The sequence below is a fragment of the Nothoprocta perdicaria genome, unplaced genomic scaffold (genome assembly GCF_003342845.1).
Source record: "Nothoprocta perdicaria isolate Ctin4 unplaced genomic scaffold, notPer1 scaffold_34, whole genome shotgun sequence".
NCBI classification, from domain to species: Eukaryota; Metazoa; Chordata; class Aves; order Tinamiformes; family Tinamidae; genus Nothoprocta; species Nothoprocta perdicaria.
The window spans coordinates 2,545,884-2,562,092 of NW_020455577.1; the positions used below are offsets into that span (position 1 = coordinate 2,545,884).

The following is a 16,209-nucleotide window of genomic DNA, read 5'->3' on the forward strand; positions in this document are numbered from 1 at the left end:
GATTTGAGCTGTTCAAGAGGAGTGCATTTTGAGCTGTTCATCTTTCCTCTGTGTACGGGGGCTGCAATTCTGCTACCTTCCTGAGGCCACTTCACTCCTGAGTGCATGGTCTGTTCAATGGGTCATCCCTCTTGCACCTCCCCTTCCCTCAGGATATGGGCTCTGGCTTAGGGCACATCAGGAGCAAACYTCCTGCCACGGTCTAGTGGGCTGCTCTGSGAAAACTGTGAGAGAAAACCACTGGGAGTTGCTCCCTCCTGCCTCTGGATTTTCCCTGACAGGCGTCAGTATTCTTGAGTAAGCTGGAARAAGAACACTACAGTTTTAAAATTTCAAGAAGCTGAAAAAGAGCTAGGAAGAGCTTTTGGTATGGGGACCCAAAYRGTCCRAAAGAAGGTTGTGACTGGAGTCCTCTCCTCTATTTTAAGAGTGAGTCCCAAGTGCAGTGTCCAAATGTGAGGTAGTTGTCTGAGGTCACATGAAGGTCGCTATGGCCAGTAGAATCACGGCACTCTAAAAGACTAGACTTATCTCATAAGAAAAAAAATACTTCTGTGGTCGCATGAATCAGCCTTTGGAGTCCAGTAAGAATATTGATTGGATTTCAGTTGGCTGCAATGGAAACTCGGGCAACCAGCATGGACACACAAATTGACAGAGACACCAAAACCGCACTGAGATGACTCCTGCACCACTGAATAGGCCTGGCTCCCGCCAGGCTGAGGAAACGCTCACGTAACGCGATGAAATCTGAATGACTGTTCCGAATGTTGCGTGCTGCACCTTTTTTCAGTGCAAGCATTGATGCTGTTGCTCTTCCCTTCTATTTGAAGCAAAACCATGTGACTACCCAGTTATAGAAAATGGTGAATTAAGCGAAGCTGTGCAGCGAAATGCACACATATATTTTCCGATGGCAATTGGGCAGCAAGTTGATTACCACTGTCATGATGGTTACTCAACCCCAAGAGGAGACATCTGGGTTCGAATCAGATGTTATGCCTCAGGCTGGAGGCCAGAGCCAGAGTGCATGAGTAAGTACATTTCCACGGTATACTTAATTCTTATATAATTGGGAAGGTCTATGCAACAAAAGCTGAACTAAGGGAGTACAAGAGTTTTCTTTTTCTCTYTCTCTCTCTTGTCAGAAATGTCATTTGCCAGTCTGGCAAAGATGTGTGAAAACTCATGACCCTCGGTTAGCCTACACTGAGAGTTGCCTGCTTCAGTACTTATGGTGTTACCTCTAGAAGTCATTAAGGCAGCACTACATGCCTACATAACAGTGTGCGGTTGCCTTCTTCTGCATGCATATGTGATAGTCAGCAGGGATTATGCTCTGCTGGTGAGGCCTGCCTTAGAAGTATGCAGTTTTGCTTGTTGTACCTGCAGGTAGAATAGGAGAGAAAGATAGTTTGCTGGACTGTGTGTTTGTAGCTTGCGTAATCACTTGCACTCCTGTTCCTGCGATCGTTAATCTCAGGGTGGTGGAAGAGAACAAGAACAAATGAACAACATTTGGGTTGGGGGTCTTTGGAGGGGTGGAATGATGCAGAAAGGTGTCAGGAGGACCCTTTCTTCAGTAATTACTTTCCTTGGAGTTAATTTTCCTCAGTCCTAGCTGTGTGAATTATGGTGGTTAAACGTACTCACCCTTTCTCTCTAGAAATATGTCGTGTGAAGCAGTTGGAAAATGGTGCTTTCCTAACAAGAAACAAGTATGTCTATAAGGAAGGAGAAACAACTAAATATTCCTGCAGTGCTGACTATACCCCAGAAAAAGAACGTGGTCAAGTTACATGCACCAAGAATGACTGGTCGCCTCCTCCAAGATGTATCCGCAAGAGTGAGTAGTGCTTCTGTCTTGTCAAGGTTCCAGCTAAAAGCAATCAATACATGAAGCACATTAACTGCTGACCAGTGGTTAAGATGAGCCTCATTCCAGGTGCTGTCGCCCTCAAAATGCACTTCTGTGCTTCTCACAGCTGACTTGCCAGGTGCTCTGGAGTGTGAACTCRGGGAATGGGAATGGTGTCTCTTTTGCCTCTACCAGTGAAACCCTTGATAGCCCAGTAGTGCAGTAGTAAATACTAAGTAGGAAGTATAAGGATGCAGTAAATAGTAACCATTCTCATTCTGCAGCCCATCCTTTCCTTTTAATTTGTGTTTGTGGGGAGAGAACTGTTCTAGCCCAAGGGAGACACCTGTGAGAGAATGTTTTGGGCTGCCACAGAGCATTTGTTGGAGTCATGAGCAAGTAAAATAAGGTTTTATCATTTCATGYGTTAGGCCATAGCAGGCATCCCTGGTATGCATGCCAATTCAATATCACATGTGATTATTTAAAATCCTGCAGYGACTTACCTCTACCCCAATGTGCAAATACATCTCCTCGTCTTTCTCAAGTCTTAGCTTTCAGTGTCAGGTGTGCTGCAGTGCCCACTAGATCATTCTGAAAGATTTCTCCGTGGCAGAACCGAGGCTGTAGCTCAACGCCGTGGTGATCTCTGGAGTGCCTCACTTGCCATATGGAAACAAGGTCCTCCAGCACTGAGATCCTCATAGGAGCACAGCATAGAGCCTAGCCGACATGCCATTGCCAGCAGAGTCYAAAAGTGTCTTGGGAAGCGTAAGAGATGCAGAATTCAAAGCTTGGCCCTGGTCTGTCCCTGTTACTAGTGTGCTTGTTGTTAAGAGAACTCTTCACTTTTCCCCCAGGAAGACAGCTCAGTGCAGAGGCAGCAATTTTTGTGCTCAGAAATGTTCTCAACTCTTCAGCTGTTTTCATTTGTACTCCTTCATATTCATGTTGTAACCGTATGGTTTAGCAGTATTTATCTGGACAAAATTCTGTCTTTTTGCTTTAGATTTGTGCCAGTATATACAGTTTGACCATGGTTATTTGACTGTGAGACAGCCAACATACAATTTGCAGCAGGTGGTGAGCTACACATGTCTTGGTAACTATGTGACTGCAGAGAGGCGAAGAACAGGACAGACAGCGTGTCAGAAGGATGGCTGGACACCTCCTCCCAAGTGCATCAGTGAGTAGCATAAAGGCTCTCTGAGTCAYTGGCAGAGTCATGGCCACTGCATGGACAAACATCCAATGTGCTCGGGGTTTTGCTCTCGGGATCAGTARAGTTTCTCCCTCTGCTGCGGGAAATTTGGGTAGAGGACTGGGCTGCTGGAGACTGATCTTTCTGAGGGTCAAAGAAATAAATGGAGAAAAGAAAAAGGGAATTGGGTAAACAGGGAGATGTCCACCTTTCCCCCAGTTMATTAAAATACATACAGAAATGTTGAATTCAAAGAGCATTGCTTCTGGTTGACAAAATGGCCTGATATAATTCATTTCTACAGGACCATGTAGTACGTCTGGCTTTAGGAATCTGAATTATCACAGCAGTAGAACTCTGTTTCTTCCTGGAGACACACTTGARTACACATGTGCAGATGGATATCAAACGGCAAATAATATGACGACTGGTACTGCAAGATGTAACATGGACAGTGAATGGATCCCAGAGCCCCAGTGCCTTGGTAAGGATTTCTGTGTGTTTGCTAGTACAAGTGTGCGGTATACACTTTGTGAGAGCTTTTGGATTTGAGACTTTCTTTGGCTTTGTTGGAGTTGGTAATATTGCGTATGCTTTTGTAGTTTTTATGCTATATGTTAAAGTGTTTTTTTTTTTTTTCTCTTCATAGCAATAGAATGTGAAAAGCCAATACTGTCCCACGGAGATGTTTCCCCGAAGGCAGATATATATCAGAATGGAGCTGTTGTGGAATTTACTTGTGYGGCAGATCATGCCAGAGTGGGACCTTTCTCTGCTCAATGCTATTACTTTGGATGGTTTCCATCACCACCAATATGTAAAGGTAATTCTTCTATTAATTTTAYTTTAGTAGCCAGTGTAGTAAACTGGTTGGATCCCCAGCACTTCTGTGGACAGCTCATGCATATCAGTCTGACTCCCAAGGCCATTTACCCCAACCTCCTTTCTCTTGCTCTTCAGAATCATTCATGTTATTTTGCTCTTTGCTGTGACAGATTCTGAACATCTGAACTTTCAGTGTTCACATTTCAGTGTCTCAAAACATTGAACAATTTCTGTGGCAGTCATCTATATAAAATTTTGATTTTATAATGTAAGCTCTATTTATGCCAAYGGGAGTTCTGTGATGGCTGACAATGAGTGATAAATTACAAAATTCTACTCAGAATCTAAAATTATTTGAGGAATTTTCACTTTTGAAAAATCCTGTGAATAAGAGAGTAGAGTGAGACAGGGTCACTCGTGTCTGTCTGTGATCTATAGCAGAGCCAGCATCTGGATTTTTCGGAGGCATAAACCAAAGGCCCATTCAGACATTTTTATAATGTTAAACAGCATATTCAGAGTTTGTTGTTGTTGCTGCAGTTTACGTATAATTGCACTGAAAGCACTGACTTCAGAGCATAGATCTGATTTTTCGTTGCAGTTGACCCCAGAGACTGTTTGCCTCCACCTGAGATTGTCAATGGAAGTATTATTGGTGGCTTTGAGGAACCGTATCATCATGGGCACAGAACAGAATACGAATGCAATGATAACTTTAAAATGCTTGGATCAAAGGAAATAGAATGTGTTGACGGACAATGGTCATCTCGTCCCTCTTGCATTGGTAACTGTGTTACTTGTGAGAAATCTATGTTTCACAGTATATTGAAGTAATATAAAATGAAAATCTGAAATATGATAAAATGAAATACAGAAAATAATTAAGGGTGTTCTTATGGAGTCAGATGATCAAACAGCAGAGTCAATATATACTATTTTTCTTCCAGAGTGGTTTGCCCTGTTCTTCTACAAATCGCACAGAATCACAGAATAGTTAAGGTTGGAAGGGACCTCTAGAGATCATCTAGTCCAATCCCCCTGYTCCAGCAGGAACACCTAGAGCACATGGCACAGGGTGGCATCCAGGMGGGTTTGGAAGACCTCCAGAGACGGAGACTYCACAGCCTCCCTGGGCAGCCTGTTTCAGGGCTCTGTCACCCTCACAGTGACAGTTCTTCCTCACCTGGAGATGGAGCTTCCTATGTTTCAACTTATACCCATTACCATTTGTACTGTCACTGGCCACCACTGAGAAGGATTTGGCCCTCTCCTCCCTACMTTCTCCCCTCAGATATTTGTACATGTTGATAAGATCCCCTCTCAGCCTTCTCTTCTCCAGGCTAAACAGRACCAACTCACTCAATCTTTCCTTGTACAATAGATGCTTCAGTCCCTTAATCATCTTTGTTGTCCTCCGCTGGACTCTCTCTAGAAGCTCCACATCCCTCTTATACTGGGGAGGCCAGAACTGCACACAAYATTCCAGGTGTGGCCTCACCTGCTGGCGTCTTTTCAATACTTTAATCACTTGGATGCACAGAACCCTGTTTCTGGATGCCTGCTTAAAACAAGAGTGTCCCAAACTTGAGTGGAAGTTGCTCAAATCCATTTTTTGGTTTATCTCTGTCGCCTACAGAGAGCAGGTTGTATGTCCTCTTCCCCCTACCATCCCTTTCTCTTCCCTGAAATGAACTACTGCCCTCCTACAGCCAGTGCAACGCTTTACCCTCACTATCGCAGCAAGGCTGACAGACCTAACCAAATTTCATATAATTATTTTTGTTTAAGTTCTGTCAGATCTTCATTTATGGCACCCGTATGATTGTGGAATAGTCTGTCTTCTTTTGTTTGTTTGTTTTTCAACAGAAGATAAAATGCCATGTGGATCACCTCCTTCTGGGCTGAATGTGATTGTCTATCGGCAAAAACAAGCCCAGTTTTCTCATGGTGATGAAGTAACTTATAAATGTAAAGCAAGAAAAGAAATTTATGGGAAACTAAAATGTCTTAATGGAGAATGGAAACCTTTAACTTCTTGTGGAGGTAACCTCTTTCCATAGCACTTCTGTAAGATTTCAGAGATGGGTATAATGTAGTTGTATTCAAAGTTGAAAGGAATTCACTAATTGATGTGTATCTACAGACACTGTCATATCACTCACCTCAGCTGATTTTCTGATTGCCCCTCTTTTAAGTATGTTCATGTCCGTGATCCCGGAAAGACTCGAAATGTAGCAAATACTTGGAGTAGTTTGGTAGAAGTGGACCCTTTTAGAGTGGGTGGAATCAAATAGGGATTAAATCTTTGATGTACCAGGGACTTCCAGCAATGAGCTTTTGCCTGTTTGCCCAATAGAGACCCTTTAGATACCTTGGGACATAGAAGTAATAAAAGAGCATGTCTGGTTTGTAAATTAGTTGTAATTTTATGTCTTCCACTTCGCTTATTTTTAAGTCATAACAGGACTTAAAAACAATAGTCATAGTCACAATCTGGTAGGCAAATCACATCCTCTGGTGCTGTTTCTATGTGCATTAGGCTTTTTCATTTCTGACGTGTAGTTTTCACTCCTTTTTCAAATCCCACTTAGATTCACAGTATATAAATTATCGAAAGGGTATCTTAAAAACCAAGCAACCAAAAAAAAAAAAAAAAATTAAATAAACGCTCTACTGAAGTTAAAAAGAATTGTATGCATGAGGGTCAAAGATCAATAGACCATGTTAATCATGAAGGAGTCAGAGCTGGGATAAATTACTCCAGCACTTCCGTATTTTTAACAGAATGCAACATATGATGTGCCCTACTCTTCATTTCCCCTTTTATCAGAAGTGCTTTTCTATCCATTACTGATTTGAATACCTTGTTCCTTTTTTTACAGCTATGTTGAGGCACAGAGCACAGTTTGCTTAGCTTAGCTTTCGCAAGCAGTTTGTGTTATGAGCCTCAAAAGCACAAGCCCTTGGCGCAAGACCTGGTCCAGGCTTAGGAGAAGAATGCTTCATTTTTCTATTAGCGTGCAGAGCAAAAAGGGATGCTGTCAATTAAAATAATTGCTCTGTTAGTAGGAATASCCTCTGCTTTAGATAACAGGAACAAAGAATCGTTTTGTTCTCATCATCTAGGAATCTTTGGAGTTATTTCAGGTCACAGTAATTAAAACAGTTTCACATGGATATGCATTATAATATTGATGGCCCCTTCATCAGGAAATGCGTACTTACATATTAGCCTAACTCTTTTTCTTTTTTTTTTTTTTTTTTTTTTTGGGCGTGGTTGACTCTTTATGTTGGGTTATATATTAGGTCCATCTCAGAAGTGTGCACCTCCACTGGGTATCAACATAGTGAAAACTGAAAATGTTCCCAGGCCAAATAAGGAGACCGAAGTCCACAAAATTATATGGTATACATGCCAACCAAATGACAGCAGTGTTAAAAAAGCTACTTGCATATTTGGAAAATGGTCACCTGAGATTGAATGCTTCGGTATGTTTTTAGATTTGCATATAATTTCTTCTTTTTCTGCAGGAATGCTAGACGCTAATTAGTGATACTTCTTAGCATCATTGTACCACTAGATTGAAATGCTTGAAATGCTTATATGCTTCTATACGTGTATGTACATGTGTGTGTATATTTTGAGATAAATATGTATTTACACACACACACGTACACTCACACACACACACACACACACATAGGTGTGTGTATATATATATATATACACATACAGACATGTGTATATACACACACCTATAGAGGTGTGTATATATATATGTATACATAATATACATATATTTGTGCATGTATGCTTAGCCAAGTATATAGTAAAGCATAGTTGTGTAATAAAGTGTTTTCCATGGGGTTTAGAGCATCTGAAGACAGCTCAGCTGTTTTTCAGGCAATAAAAAATGACAGTGATATTAATTAAAGCTTGAGATAGCTGCTAAAAATTACGGAATACCAATACTGTAAATGTTATAATTTGTGATAAACTGTTACAGTCTATCTTATATTCTATTACCAAATAAATACATATCCTCCTCAGCTGAGAAGTTGTGCCCACCTCCACCTCAGCTGCCTGGTGCTCAACCGATACCAGTTGAAAGAAATTACAGAAATGGGAGTAAAGTAACGCTTTCATGTCTGGAGAATTTCCAGCTTGATGGTGTGAATGAAATTACATGTATCCATGGAAAATGGCAATCACCACCACGCTGTATTGGTTAGTAGTGCATTTTTTTTATGTTATTTTATGTTATTAGATATTTACGTTGCTATCAATTAGCAATTAGTACTATGAGGTGGAGTTAAGAGTGTCAAGAGCACATAACTGCAGAAAAGCAATAGCGTGTAAATTACTAAAGAAGGCGCCAATGTCAGGCAGGCAGTCTTTTTATTTAGACAGACATAGCTATCTGAGATAGCATGTAAAATTTTCAGATAGTCCTCAGGAATTACGTTTTGGATTATTCCTTCATTATCTTGCAGAAAGGAGACACTSGGTGTCCATAATAGTATCCTGGTGAAAATCTAGTTTTATTTATTATTTAGTACTAGCAGTAGCAGACTGAAGTTCTGTATCTTTATCCTTTCCTAGAGAGTTTCTGGATTTCCCACCTTCTCCTGGCCTTTCCCTCTTATAGGAGTGTATGTGATAATACATAATTCTGGCCACCTACTCTTAAACATGCTGAGAATCCTTTCTGTAAATCATTTGATAGAACATTGCTGATGCAGATAATGTCTTGTTGGCAAAATTTCTTTAAGAGCTAGTGGAACACTTTCAGAAATGAGAAGTACATAGGTAAGTACAGGTCAAATGAGGTGCCAGCTGGTGATTAATACAGACAGATGCTATGCCTGTCTATACGGTTAAGTTGGAAAATTTTGATGCACATGGTTTTTCTTTCATTGTTTTGGGGTCTTCCCTTTCTGCTAGTAAGGAGGAAGAATAGTATCAGAACTGTAAAATTGTTGGAAATATTCATAAAATAAATTTTAACAAAATAATATTCCCAACTCCAGTTGCTCTTCTTGCTGAACAAGGACAATTTTGACAGAAATGGTATATTTTCTCTTGTGGAATTCAGCGTAAAAATATATTTTCAACTTGGTGTATCAATTGATAAAACTAAATGTACAGAAAACAGAAAATGCACAATACATGTAATAATTTAAATCTGCACACTCTGCTGTGATAGAAGAGAAGAAAGTACTTGGAGAGTCCTGACTCAGGCCAGCTTGATGGGGCTTCAGTCCACTGTAGCTGTCAGAAAGAAGTATGCGATAATACTTGAAAAATCTCTCCTGTAGTATTTTCAGCATGTCTTCAGAGAACCTCTCAGTCTGTTGGTGCAATTTGTCTACTTAATCTTAAATATTTCTTCATCTAAGTTTCCAGTCACTTAGTATTTTTTTTTTTTAAGTTTTTGACTGTGTATGTCTTGGGAATATTAATTGCCTTTTTACTAACCCTCATGTTTTTTTTGAATTCAAAGAAAGGCCATGTTTGCCACCACAATCTATAGAATGTGCTGAAGATCCCAGGCTGGAAAATCCAAGTTTAAGAGTGGAAAAAGAAGGGAAAACAACTTATCTGGCTGGTGCTAAATTTAAGTATGTTCCTCGTTCTGGATTCATATTAGATGGACAATCAGAGATAACTTGTTCTATGGGAACCTGGACTGCCTCTCCTACATGCACTGGTAATATCAAGCAATACTACTTTTTGAAGTGTGCTTACTGAATTTGAAATTATTTTATATTGGAGCTCAATAGTAAGAGACAGTAGCTGCAGATTTTTCTGCACAGCCTTATCATCCTTCATGGTTGCTTCAAAGCAATTCTGATCGGTTTACAAGACTGAAGGCAGTTGGGGATGGAGGAGAATCATCCTTTGGTGTTCTTGCAATCTTTGCTCAGGTTGGAGTAATGACTTAATTTTCCACAAGCTGCCTTTTTATACTCCTTTTCTACAACCTTTTTCTACTGTCTGTGAGTGCCCATTGCAGTGCTAGGGACCACGTTATCAAAGCATGAAATGTGTCTATCTTTTCAGAAATGTCATGCGGAAGTTTCCCAACAGTTGACAATGCCCAAATAGAAGGAAGAATCAAGAAAATGTATGAGCCTGGAGAAACTATTCGCTACCAGTGTGATGCTGGGTTCTTGACAGTTGGCAACCCAGAAATTATTTGCAGAGCAGGAAACTGGACAGCACCACCCTACTGCGAAGGTATTGGTTCTGCTTGTGAATATCCTGGAGCCTCCCGGGTCTTTAATGAAGCTAATGAAAATAACACAGAACCCTGCAGGCACGCAGGCAGTGAGGGCAGCAGAGTCCACCCGTGACCTGCTTGCAAGGACTGCTTCACGCCATCATTTCTGGCTCGCAGGTGCCGCTGTGTGCGCTGCTAGGATGAGCAGAGAGGGGCTTACGGAGAAAGGGGCACTGGCTACAAAGAATGAGATAGCTGGTAGGATACTAGATTGCCTTTGCACTTCATGGGGAGGTAACTTGAGGCAGTAAACAAACCACTCTCCAGTCCTTTGATCCACCCATCAATAGAGCACCTGTCTGATAACGTGGCCAATCTCTGCAGCTCCTTTCCTCTTTCTGGTCAGTACAAGGAAAGACAGTCTTACGGGGTGGAATACAGCAGATTGACAATCCTGGTGTCTTGAGTGAGGCAAAGAGGTGTTGCTCATGAAGAATAATGCTGTTTCTGAATGCAATATTCTGTCACAGGGATACTGCTGTGCTCAGATTTTTTTAAATTATCTTTTCAGATGTCACCTGTACAGCCCCACCTGTAGTTCTCGGGGCTTCTACTGGGAGCAGTGAAGCCAACAGGTATCTGCCAGGTGCCAGAGTGCAATATGAATGTGAAACCAACTTCCAGATTGTAGGTGTAAATTACATCATTTGTACAAATGGACAATGGTCCCAACCACCAACTTGCAGAGGTAGGAGGTACTTTCATCCAGAGACTCTCCAGAGCTCAAGTGTGGCGATGTTGTGTGCCAAGGCCGAGCTCCTAGGCCATGTCGGTGGTGGCAGGGGCAGCGAGGGCTGCTTTCATTTCCCGCACCTCCATGGGGCTGACCACGTGTGCCTGTCCCTGGACAGTGCCGTTGGAGAAGCGTCTCCAGCGCTGCGAGTGCTCCAGAGTGCTGCCATTCAGCAGAGCACCAGCTCTGCTCCCTCCTCCATGATTTTCAGGAATGCCAGCACACCCTGGGGAAGCATGTGGGCTCACAAGAAGGTTAATGTGGCTTGGCATGCCTTTAGGTGGAGCTAAAGGACACTCAGGTTGTCGAGTCACTCTCACTGATCTCACTGCATGTCATGAGGGGCCTAGAAAGTTGTGCTATCAYTGTCACCCCTGCTTGCTCCCACTACTGGGAAGTCCTAGAGCTGTGACCCGCTAGGGACAGTGAGCCCCACAGCAGGAGTGACCTCAATGGCTGCAAAACGTCGCTTTGTCTCATTTCAGATTTGAAATGTGAACCCCCTCCAGAAATTGCTGGTGGTAAAGTTCAAGGTGTTAGRAAGTCCAAGTACATGCCTGGGGAGAGAGCTCGGTATCAGTGCTGGCAGGGTTTTCACATGACTGGCGATTCCACTGTAGCCTGTGAGAACGGGACCTGGACGAAGAGGCCAAAATGCACAGGTARTTTCTCCCTCTGACTTCTCTTCCTCCCTCCCTTCCTCCTTCCATTCTTCCATTCCACCTTCTCTCTGCCTGTCTCTCTCTCTTTTTATACCTAGTCTGTAATAGCGGATCTGGCGTTGCCCATGGCACGTGCAGAACCCGAGGGCTAAACTSCTGCAGAGTGCGACGCTCACCTTGGTGATAGTTGAGCTTGGAGCTCACATAYAGCACTGCAAGCAGGTGGCCCCCAAAGGCAAGCATGTGGCCTGCTGTGTTCACAGTGTGCAGTGGGTGAGCACTCAGTGAGTGCAGGGTGTGAAGGCTGCATTGCAGCCAGGCAACTGTATGGAGCTGGAAGCGGGAGAGCTCTGATCCTCTGAGGGTGCCCCAGTCTCATCTCTGTCAACCTGCAAGTGCTTTCCAGAATAGAGGGGCCCTGCCAGGCGAAGCGGCAGCATTTCCAAGGACAGATAAGGATACAGGAAGTGCTTGGTGAGAGCAGCAGGCTCCTGGCCAAGGAGTCTGTGTTGAGCTGGGGAACATGGGGGAGTTGCCAGAAGAAACAGTTCCCTTTATGTGTTTCTGAGAAATCAACCTCTGTTCTTCTAGTCAGTGTTTCAGTACCCCTCCTTTCCCGGAGGTTTCCTTCTGCACCCAGTTTCCAGTGCTGCTTCTCCTCCTTCCTGCACTGCTCACACATTAGAGGAAGGAGGTGCCTCCTTCTGCAGGAGGCTCMTGCAGAAGAGCTGTGCCAAACACGCTGCACCATTGCGTGGTGGTGGAGAAAGGCCTGCTGGAAGCTCCAAGCTCTTGAGTGATGCCAAGAGGATGAACTGGCAGCAGTGGGTGCCAGCAGTGGAGAAAGGAAACACTCACTTYTGCTCTTTTTCACCTGTCAGGTGTTTGGCATCGAGGTGGAGGTTTCCCCTCTCCTTTCCCCCACATCCCTCAGAGCACCAACAATGCAGCTGTGGCCAGGCCSTGGTTAACTCCCCTGCAGTTAAATCCTGAAGGTTTTCTCTCTTCTTGGCACTTTTCTTCAAGGGAGAGACGAAAAATGCGGCCCACCTCCAGCGATTGAGAATGGAGATCTCCTTTCGTTTGCGCAGCAAGAGTACGCATCAGGTGCAACTGTGSAGTACAAGTGCCCAAGTCTCTATGTCCTGGAAGGATCTCCCACTATTACATGTGTTGGGGGGCAGTGGACAGATCCCCCTGTTTGCTTAGGTGGGTTAAAGTGTCCCCTTTGTGGCAATAATAAGGGTGGTTTCTGTGTTTGCCCTTTTGTTTGGACTCTGAGGCTCAAATGTGACCCTGAGGTCCAAACGTGACCCTGTGTGAGGGGTCTCCATCACGGTGCAGGGCTCCTGAGAGCCCTCGCTGGAGCGGGGGCAAAGCTGCGGTGAGTGGGCTGTGAGAGGGGAGGATGAGTGTGAGTGCCTGGYGGGCCTGGGAAGCCAGSGTGGGGCCTCCTCTAGGCCCTAGGGAAGCAAACTCCCCGTGGTGCTTCTGTATGATCTCAYAACCTGCTCTTCCCTTTTCAAGTGGCGTGTACGGCATCTGAAGAGGWCATGGACAGAAACAACATCRAGCTGAGATGGAYYGCAAGGAACAAGCTGTATGCAGAATCTGGTGACTTTATTGAGTTTGAATGTAAAATTGGATATGTGCGGGACCCAGCCTCCTCTCCATTCCGAGTACAGTGTGTAGAGGGGACACTAGTCTATCCCCACTGCAAGCCRGGAAGTAAGTCACCTGAAGTCGGCCACTGCTTCTCTGTTCTTTTCCTGCACTTTGCACTGGTCTGCTGAGAGGAGAGTACTTAGATAGTGAGGCTGGGGAAACAATGGGAGAGCCCCAAGGTGAGGGAGCTCCCCGTAAAGCTGCAGGCCGTGGAGGAGGGGATTGCCTAGAAGACACCCTGGGGATAGATAGCTGGGCAGAACCTATCTTGGATGCACTCCATATTCTTTACAAAAACTGCCCTCTTCCCTTTCCCATGGTGGGACTGAAGAGGAAGGGGACCGGTTCCTCGCTGTCTCCTCCATACCTGCCTCTTCACACAACCTGCTTTTCCACAGCAGCCTCTCTCCTCCTTGGCAGCTGTGGCAGGGTCTCCTTCTGCCCTCTCTGGCCTCTCCAGGGCTTCATGGGCTTCTCAGTAAGGAAGTTTACACCTGCATTGCCCTCCAATTTGCCCAAAGCCCAGGCACTGCACAGTGCAGAGGGCGAGAGCTGAGGCCTTCATGGCCTGCACCGTGTGTTGATGGAGATGGGGGCAGTTGTGGAAGGGCCCCTGAGCTCGCAGTAAAGAAACCTGTTGTGCCCACGCAAGTAGGGATGGCCGGGCATTGCCCGAGGGAAGCGGGATGCTTTTCCTCATGACTGCCCTGCTGTTCTCCTTGGAGCCCTCTCCCAGTACTTGCCTGCCACGACCATGAAGGAAGACAGCGAAGGATGGAAGTTTTGGGGAGAGTCATTGGGCACCTGCAGCATGAGAGGAGCAGTTGTCCAGCATGAGGTCTACAGGCCAATAATAAATGGGCTTTCTGTTTTCCAGGGACGTGTACAGTGCATGAGAGTGATATGGAGAAGAACAAAATTCAACTAAAATCAAGCCTGTCACAGTACTCCACCTTTCTCTCCAGGGAATATATTTATTTTGAATGTAGACAGTGGTGGCATACAAAAGCTTCAAGAGATGAGGAATTTAAAGTTCAGTGCTTGGATGGAGAGTTCAAGTACCCCAGATGCCAAAGTAAGTCGATCCTCCATGAGGAGACCCATGAGTTGCCTGCCTGCCAGGTAACTCTTTTGCCTTAGGCAGGAGACCAAGTCCAGCTGAGAGAGCAGCTTGGTGCCCTTCAGTGGCAGAGGCCCATGGCTTGCTGGTAGAGACCACCAACAGTGTTTGGAGACACAGGGTGTGTGAGGAGGGCYCAGCCCCTTCCYAATGCAATGGGAGTGTCAACATGAGTGGCCCTATGATCATGCYCTTGGCAGTGCGGCCAGATCTGCTGCAGTGCTTCCAGAGAGAGAGAAGTTGGGCTCCCGTTATTATCTCCTTGCTTGACACTCGCATGGTTCTGGAGCATCTGGTTGCTCCCTCGGGTGGCACTAGGTCGTGGAGAGGCTTCTCCCTTTCTCCCTCCATCCCACTCTCCCTGCTTCTGCAGGGCCGCACTCACTGCMTGTGGTCTCAGCACAGCTGCCCCTGTGGTGTGCACCAACCACTCYTTTGGCAGACGGATAGCTTGGGTTCCTTGCTGCTGGGGCTCGTGTCTCCATGGAGGAAGGGCTCTTGTCACTGACCTTCTCCACGCTGTGAATGAGGAGCTCTCAGGCCCCTCAGTGGCCACTCCGGCCTCTTGTGTTGACTTCTCCAGGCCTTTGAGGAATGGGGATTTTTGTTGGAATATTATGAGGAATGGGGATGTGTCTGGATTTGTGTGAGGAAYGGGCAGTGKGAGGACTKCAGYRTTGTGGARAYGTCACAGGACTCCTGTGAGTGGCAGCARCAAGGAATCCACAAGGGAACAGGATTTGTTCCTTTCAGGCAGAAGAACTGGTCTGTGTCCCTCGCTGAGCTTCTGCCATGGGGAGGGCCCTGGGAAGTGGGCTTTTCCTTTCCAAGCCCGCTGGACTCACCCARCATGATAGCTGGCGCCTCAGCTGAAAKCCTCTCCAGAYTGCTGTGAGGAAGCACTGCCCTGTGCCTGGCTTGGTATTCATTGATTCTCCCCTTCTTTCTCTTCACTCCACAGATTTTATTGGATAAATCAAAGTGACATGAAGAAACCTGGCTTCAGAAGGGACAAATGCCTCCACCAACCCAGTTATTAGGCTTTAATGTTATACGRGAGATTCTGTTTTGCTGTGCGTTGCGATGAGCGTAGGCAATGCTCTGCATCAGCATTCCTGGTATATGATTGCCTTTCCCCTTTCTTTATAACCATTCCATATTGCTTAAATTGTCACTTTGTTGACCTGTTATGTCCTGAATTCAGCTCTCTTTGGTGGCCTGTGGAGACAGRAATTAAAGGCTACAGACAATTGCCTCATYAGCAAGGTGCGTGTGTTTGGCCTTGTCTGTTCTGARCTGCTTCTCCTTGCAGCTCCCTGGAAAAACCCTTGTGCCGCGACCGAGGTGAGTGCCCAGCCACCTAATGAGGGTGAGAAGTGAACGGTGGCAGGRCAAGATACRGAYSRSCAAGTGACTGGATTTCGGGAAGGCAGAGAGAGRTGAGAGWTAGGGGAGGGACCAGGACAGAACCTGGTCCATGATCCAGCTTCTGTCTGGGCCAACCTGCAGTAAAACACAGCTGCCCCTACAGTTCACAAAGAGGAGGTTGTAGATATGGAGATGAGTGTCAGCCTTGGCTGTAGAGACCATGACGTAGAGGAACTTGAGGCCTGAGGAAGGCAAGTGAGGAAGGCAAGTTGCGAAGTAGGGAGCCTGGCCTGTGGGAGGGCATCTTTGGGCTTACTAAGGAATTGAGTAGGTGAGATCSCMTGGGAGGCAGCTCAGTAGGTCAAAGAAGCGCAGCAGAGCTGGCAGGCCATTGAAGACAGCTCCTTCCAGGCACAAGAACATCCCACCATGAAGCTTAGGGCAGCAGTATGTGAAGAACAGCAAGACCTGGGAAGTTGCGACAGGCCTCCTG

At 45.2% G+C, this 16,209-nt stretch overlaps 1 protein-coding gene across 1 annotated transcript in view; it reads left to right on the top strand.

Annotated features, from left to right (window-relative positions):
• CFH (complement factor H) overlaps positions 1–15,562 on the top strand; it is a 28,639-nt gene extending 13,077 nt beyond the window's left edge. Inside the window, exons 8-24 of the mRNA XM_026043883.1 lie at positions 834–1,034; positions 1,667–1,846; positions 2,868–3,044; positions 3,364–3,543; positions 3,709–3,882; positions 4,486–4,668; positions 5,751–5,927; positions 7,191–7,373; positions 7,936–8,112; positions 9,389–9,595; positions 9,949–10,125; positions 10,680–10,856; positions 11,387–11,563; positions 12,590–12,772; positions 13,091–13,291; positions 14,106–14,303; positions 15,310–15,562. Coding sequence (XP_025899668.1) covers positions 834–1,034; positions 1,667–1,846; positions 2,868–3,044; positions 3,364–3,543; positions 3,709–3,882; positions 4,486–4,668; positions 5,751–5,927; positions 7,191–7,373; positions 7,936–8,112; positions 9,389–9,595; positions 9,949–10,125; positions 10,680–10,856; positions 11,387–11,563; positions 12,590–12,772; positions 13,091–13,291; positions 14,106–14,303; positions 15,310–15,323 — 2,966 coding nt within the window. The 3' untranslated portion in view covers positions 15,324–15,562. The remainder of the gene's footprint in view (positions 1–833; positions 1,035–1,666; positions 1,847–2,867; positions 3,045–3,363; positions 3,544–3,708; positions 3,883–4,485; positions 4,669–5,750; positions 5,928–7,190; positions 7,374–7,935; positions 8,113–9,388; positions 9,596–9,948; positions 10,126–10,679; positions 10,857–11,386; positions 11,564–12,589; positions 12,773–13,090; positions 13,292–14,105; positions 14,304–15,309) is intronic.
• Positions 15,563–16,209: the final 647 nt, after the last annotated feature.